General features: G+C 41.6%; 1 protein-coding gene across 1 annotated transcript in view; it reads right to left on the bottom strand.

The window, feature by feature from the left end:
• The window catches only part of SPAG17 (sperm associated antigen 17), a gene marked incomplete at both ends in the record, with an annotated part of 74,977 nt that overhangs the window by 15,379 nt on the left and 52,209 nt on the right, over positions 1-7,389 (bottom strand). The window contains 3 exons of the mRNA XM_029084489.1: positions 1,080-1,207; positions 3,988-4,164; positions 6,122-6,276. Coding sequence (XP_028940322.1) covers positions 1,080-1,207; positions 3,988-4,164; positions 6,122-6,276 — 460 coding nt within the window. The remainder of the gene's footprint in view (positions 1-1,079; positions 1,208-3,987; positions 4,165-6,121; positions 6,277-7,389) is intronic.

The raw sequence follows: 7,389 nt of genomic DNA, 5'->3' as shown, positions 1-7,389 counted from the left end.
GGAATAGGGTAGGGTTAGGCTAGATATTAGGAAGAAATTCTTTACTGTGAGGGTGATGAGACACTGGAACAGGTTGCCCCAGATGCCCCCTCCCTGGAAGTGTTCAAGGCCAGGTGGGATGAGGCTTTGAGCAACCTGGTCTAGTGGAAGGTGTCCCTGCTGATGCCAGGAGGCTTGTAACTAGATGAGCTTTAAGGTCCCTTCCAACCTTAACCATTCTATGATTCTATGACACGAAGGTCAGAGAAGCAGGAGAGAGAAGTGGTGCTCCATGTGCAGGGAGCTGATATCCCTTCTGCAGCCTGTGAGGAGACGATGGTGGAGCAGGTATTCCCCCACAGCCTGTGGAGAGGACTACACCAGTGCAGGTGGGTATTTCATGAAGGAAATGCTGCCTGTGGAAAGCCCATGCTGGAGCAGGTTTATCCTGAAGGATTGCAGTCCATGGGAAGGACCCATGCTGGAGCAGGGGAAAAGCATGAGGAAGAAGGAGCAGCAGAGAGGAACTGTTATGGGCGGACCGCAACCCCAATTCCCCATTTCCCTGTGCTGCTTGGAGGGGGTAGAGGGGTCAGGAATGAGGGAGTGATGTTGAGCCTGAGAAAAACAGAGGATAAGGGAAAGTGTTATCGTTTTTTGTCTTTGTTTTTCACCATCCAACTCTATTTTAATTGGCAAGAAATTAAATTAATTTTCCTCAAGTTTGAGTCTGTTTTAGCCATGACAATAATTGGAAAGTGATCTCCCTGTCTTTATCTCAACCCACGACCATTTGCATCTTATTTTCTCCCCTTGTCCTGTTGAGGAGGGGGAGTAAGAGTGGCTGGGTGGGTGTTTAGCAGCTGGATAAGGTCAACCCACCACACTAATCATCAAATCCAATGGCTTTTGAATTGCATTCTTTTCCAGATGGCAAAAAAGTACTGTGATGACACAACAAGAAAATGGAACTCCAAGATGATGACATTAAATTTGCAAATACAGAGTACTGAACAAAGGAAGCAAAAATCTACAAACCTTGTACAAATACAGTGTAATGAAGAAAGAAAGTGTAAACCTATGAATCCAGTGCAATTTACCTGGGGACATGCTCATCATAAGTGACAGGTTTGTTAACTTCTGGGAGTGCTGATGCTGAACTTCTGTCCTCCTTGTCATCAGAGCCAATGCTAGGAACACATACAGATGTGCTGCCATCAGCCATGACCTATAATAGAAATTAGATAAAATGACTTGAGTTACATGATATACTTAAAACAGTAACATGCAGCTGACCTGTAGTATGACCTAGCTCAGTGAAAGAGATAGAAAAACATATTTCAAGTTGAGCAACCTAGAATTCACAGGAAAAAGACATGAAGAAGAAAACTAAAAAGACAGTGAAAAAAGCAAACCAAACATTTCTAGAAAGACATGTGATATCATAATATCACCTGCTGATATTTAAGAAATGCTCAGGGACTGTTAGTTGTCAAATGGGGCCATCCATGCTTAGATGCCATCTCCAACATTGGTATCTGCAGGCACTGATAGGCACCTTCACACAAAAATACTGGCTTGCTGGTCAAGCCAGATAACTGTATACTCAGACAGACACTGATGTACCTCTGGGAGGTATATATGTATCTATGTATACACACCTACACACACAGATACACACAAATATATACATAATTATAATTATGTCTATATATTAATGTTAGTTAATAATTACACAGTACATACCTATATACTCCTATCTAGGTGTATATATAAATATAAATTTGTGTGTATATATATATACAAATGTGTATATATACAGGTGTGTGTATATATGTGTGTAGGTGAATGTATGTATAAATATATAGCCCTATACATACACACACCTATACATGTTGGCATACAAAGATATATAAATTATTATGCATTATATATATTAATCTGTCTACCTATATATATCTGGTGTATATATGTATGTATAAATATATACATTTATATATACACATCTATATATGTGTTGATCCATGAAGAGATACAGATTATATATTTTTATCTATTTACCTATAGATATACATAGGCATACATGTATAGAGGGGTCCCTTTTCAGGCATTTATTCACTTTAAAATATTGTCTTGGATAATCTTATGACAATACTGAGTGAATTTCTACAGTATTTCTTTCTGGTGATTATTAGCTAATGGCATCCTGGCCTGTATCAGAAACAGTGTGGCCAGCAGGACTGGGCAGTGATCATCCCCCTGTACTCGGCACTGGTGAGGCTGCACCTCGAGTTCTGTGTTCAGTTTTGGGCCTCTCACTCCAAGAAGGACATGGAGGTGCTGGAGCGTGTCCAGAGAAGGGCAATGAATCTGGTGAAGTGTCTGGAGAACAAGTCTGATGAGGAGCAGCTAAGAGAACTGGGATTGTTTAGTCTGGAGAAGAGAAGGCTGGTGGGAGACCTTCTTACTCTCTACAACTACCTGAAAGGAGGTTGTAGAAAGGTGGAGGTTGGTCTCTTCTCCCAGGTAACCAGTGATAGGATGAGAGGTAATGGTCTCAAGTTGTGCCGGGGAGGTTCAAGTTGGATATTAGGAAAAATATCTTCCCTGAAAGGGTGGTCAGACATTGGAACAGGCTGCCCAGGGAAGCGGTGGAGTCACCAACCCTGGAGGTGTTCAAGAAATGTGCAGACATAGCACTCAGGGATACGGTTTAGCGCGCATGGTGGTGATGAGTTGATGGTTGGACTGGATGATCTTAGAGGTCTTTTCCAACCTTGATTCTGGGATTCTGTGATATGCACACCAGGTATAATAATGTCTTTAATTATCAGTGTAGTCAGTTGAAGGACAGATGCCTTTGGAAGATACAGTTTAAATGAGAGTGAGTCAAAGGGCGGTCCATGAATTGAATCTGACATACCCAGCCCACGTCCGTTTTGCTGAAGTCTCAGGTGTGACTAGGACAGAGGAAGAACCAATTCTATGACACCTGTACCTGGTTCCCATCCCTACCAACCATTAATCTCACCCTTCTTACTGCAACCCCCATATCCCCTCTCATCCCCCTGTGACAATACCTTCAACTGCCCCACAGCCTTCTCAGCTTCCTTCCTCTGCTCCCTCAGTATCAGCTGAGAAAAAGCAGGATGTGCTCATGCTGATGCCAAGCAACCTCTGTGCTGCTTTGAATTGCAATGATTTTCTAGGAATTTGGTATCTTTGAAATTTCTACCCCTCTTGTTGATTATTTCAAAATTTGTTAGGGAGAGATTGACAGATAGTATAGATTTATATAAGCACTGCTTCTTCAGTCTGGAAAAAACAGGTTAAAAACTGTATTATAATGCATATGTCCAGGGGAAGGAAGCTCAGTGCTGTTTCACAGGAATCTGGGAAAATGGTAATGATTACAATTGCAACAACAGAAAGGATGCACTAATGATGTCACATTTAGAATCTTTAATTGGAAACTTTAATCAGAAAACAGCATGTAGCTCACAGTCACTTAGATGATGTTTCCTGAACTCAAAACTAAGTACTAACCTAGCTCAGAAATATCTTTTAGGTGTGAAAGGATCACAGCACAACCAGTATGACTCTGAAGACAGAATCATTCATTTTAGCACAATATTTGCCTTACCAGCCAGATTAGAGTGTGTCTACAGACCTTCTGGAAAGCCAATATCCTCTCTCGTTTTTAATCCTCATTTGCAGAACTGATTTTTCACTACAATACAAGTCATCCTAATTAAGGTAACTTTACAGGTGAGATAAACTGTAGAACTTACATTTTATTTCAATCTCTCTAAAAGGGAGGAAATACTGTAAAAGGAAATCCATCACATTCTCAAGAACATTACAGAGACCTGATCCAGGAGCTGTTCCTTCTGGCTAGCTAGGGTACTTTAAGAATAAGTACTTCAAGACTACAAGCTGACTTTGAGAGCTGTTTATGAGATAAAATTACTTAAAATGCAGAAACTTGTTTCCTTCCATGTATTTTACCTTGAAAATATTTCCTTCAGGATCCATCATCTCACAAATAGTGCTGGAAGTGTGTTTCATAATGTATCTCCCTGCTTGTTTCTCTTCTTTCTTGCTGATGAAATGGCAAACTTCATGGGTATAAACCGCTGAACAATCTTCATCAATGAAAAGAGAGCCTGTCTTGATAGGCAAAACCTATCACAGTAAGATGGGAAGAGTTTCAGTCCTGAAAGGTGAATTCTGTTTAGAGGTACCATGAAAATGAAGAACAGATGCAAATCAAGAGGAGAGCTCTTAGACCTTTACTACTGAATCATCCACGTTTGAGGGAGAGAAGGAAGGAAGATGAGGTGCAGGAGTTAGCTGATGTTAGTCTCTGTAATGTTTTCTTTGACTTAAGGCAATTTAAGCTTGTGATTTAAATATGAGGTACAGTTGTGAGGAAATATCATAGAATCATAGAATATCTCAAGTTGTAAAGGAACCATAAGGATCATGGAGTCCAGCTCCCTACTCCTCGCGGGACTACCTAAAACTAAACTATGTGACTAAGAGTGTTGTCCAGATGCTCTTTGAACTCTGACAGGCTTGGTGCTGTGACCACTTCCTTGGGGAGCCTGTTCCAGTGACTGACCACCCTCTCAGTGAAGAACCTTTTCCTACTGTCCAATCTGAACTTCCCCTGACACAGATTCATTCCATTTCCTCATGTCCTATCACTGGTCACCAGAGAGAGGAGATCAGCACCTTCCCCTCCACTGCCCCTCAAGTCTACAACTTTAGGAAGGTGTAGACTGTGATGAGGTCACCCCTCAGCCTTCTCTTCTCCAAGCTGAACAAACCAAGTCACCTCAGCTGCTCCTCTTAAGTCTTGCCCTCAACACCTTTTGCTCCTCCTAAGTCTTGCCCTCGACACCTTTTGCCAGCTTGTCTGCCCTCCTCTAGACATACTCTAATAGCCTGATGTCCTTCTTAAATTAGGGCACCTAAAACTGCACATGGGTTGGTTGCCCTCCTCTAGACACACTCTAATAGCCTGATGTTCTTCTTACATTAAGGCACCTAAAACTGCACACAGGACTTGAGGTGAGGCCGCACCAGTGCAGTGTAGAGTGGGACAATCACCTCCCTCAACCAGCTAGCTATGCTGTGCTTCATGTACCCCAAGACATGGTTAGCTCGTTTTGCCTCATATTCAACTTGCCATCCACCCAAACCCTCACATCACATCAGAGCTCTCCAGCCTCTTGTTGCCCAATCTGTACATCTAACCAGGATTATCCTGTCCCAGCTCTTGTGAAATTCCACACACTTGGTGATTGCTCAAGCTCTCTGGAGAGAGACCATATGGATATAATCTGTAATGCCCCTCTACACTCAAAGGGGTTCGCAGCTCCTCCTAGTTTAGTATCATCATCAGACTTAAAGTACATTCGATTCCTGTGTCCAGATCATTTATAAAAATGATTCGATTCCTGTGTCCAGATCATTTATAAAAAACATTAAAGAGCACTGGCCCTAAAATTGAGCCCTGGGCAACCCCACTGGTGACTGGCCACCAGCCTGATGTAACTCTTTGAGCCCAATCTGTCGGTCAATTGCTCACCCAACATATTAAGGACATGTCTAGCTGTGTGCTGGACATTTTATCTGGAAGGATACTGTGACAGATAGTATCAAAAGCTTTGCTAAAAAACAACAAAAAAACCTCCACATCTACTGGCTTCCCTTGGTCAACCAGATGGGTGACGTACTGTCATAAAAGAAAATAAGTTAAGCAAAGCAGGACGTTCTCCTCATGAACCTGTACTGGCTATGACCAACAACTGTATTGTCTCTCAAGTGTTTTTCAATAACCCTCAGAATAACCTTCTCCATAATTTTACCAGGCACTGAAGCAAGACTGACAGGCCTGTAATTATCAGGGTCTTCCTTCCTATCCTTCTTGAAAACTGAGACAATGTTTGTCAGTGTCCAGTTGACTAGGACCTCTATAATCTAAATACTGGCAGAGTATAAAAGAGAGAGAATCATAGGATTTGTGAAGGCTATAGAGAAGGGAGTTAAAATAGTGAAGGTGAGAGATGTTGATGGCAGGGAACTTGGAACACAAAGATACATTTCATTGTCACAAACTAAAAATAATTCCCACCTGATACGTTCCCTGTGGCTTTGCTATAATAGACGTCCCATCTCCAAAGATGGTACAACAGGTACCGTCCTCACAATTTGTTTTAACAGTAGCAAACTCAGGATTCTCTACTTGCACACATTTCACCTTCCTTGTGGTGGCTTCCAAGGGTTTATCTAAGAATTAATACAGAACAACTAGACAGGAGCACATGAACCACCAAAAAGTCTTAGGATTCAATTTGCTTTTTCTCTCATAAGGCTGGACCTTTATCTCCGCAGCAAAAGACCCTCAGACTTCATAACATCCTTTACTACATAATTTTATGTTAGGTAAAAAATATGCAACCTTCAAATTTTTGGACTTTGCAGTGAATATGGGAAAATCCAACAGCAAAAAATGTCTGTAACCATCTGTGGCTGGTGTGGTCAGGAGAGTACTCTAATTCATCAACTAATGTTGATGTTAGTTACAGTAGTAACTGTAGTGATCTGGGTATGTGTAACATACAAGTTGGACCACTGAAACTTTTCATGCCTGTGACACAAGCCCCAAGATGTGAAGAAATTCCCTTCAGCAGTAGAAATTGGGGAAAACAAACAGGTAATGTTAATCTGGCCATTGTCTTCCCATTGAATAGTCAGACCACTACAGGGAGGTGTTCCACAACCAGAACTTTCTACTGTGTTTGAACACAACAATCCTGACACCCACACAGTAAACAGACACTTCATGTTAGTTACAGAACTCATCCAGCAACTGAACTAAGCATACAGGATACACTGTCAGCCAGAAGACAGACAGATGATCATTAGCCCCTCTTGTTTCAGGTGAATGTAGTTTCACTTCTACTAGGCGTGGCATTTTCCATGGCCATGTTCAATCAAATTTCGAATACTGACGAGGCTGGTGAGTCCATGGCCTCTCGGAAGAACATGAGGATGCCCTGGTCCTTATACACCCATTCAGTTTAGACTCAAATCAGCCTGCTTGTTGTATCAGGGTAGGTGGAGAGTGGGCAATGAACATAATAGAACACAGACAGGGTGGTGTCATGGTGAAGGTGGGTCATCTAAGTATATAGCTGGAAAGAAGGAAATTTGCTTGTGTGCTACAATGTAATTTTTGCACTGAATATTGATGAAAAAAGGACTAAGCAGACAAACTAAGCCTAGATTGCACTAGTGGATTTGTAATCTAGGCTATTGGTATGAACCTTCTTTAGCATATTTTGACAATTATCTGCTTCACAAGATATGGCAGAGATAAGTGCTCCCCTTTTGATGTTA

The sequence above is a fragment of the Antrostomus carolinensis genome, unplaced genomic scaffold (assembly GCF_000700745.2).
Source record: "Antrostomus carolinensis isolate BGI_N321 unplaced genomic scaffold, ASM70074v2 scaffold17514, whole genome shotgun sequence".
Lineage (NCBI taxonomy): Eukaryota > Metazoa > Chordata > Aves > Caprimulgiformes > Caprimulgidae > Antrostomus > Antrostomus carolinensis.
This window is presented reverse-complemented; position numbering and strand designations above follow the sequence as displayed.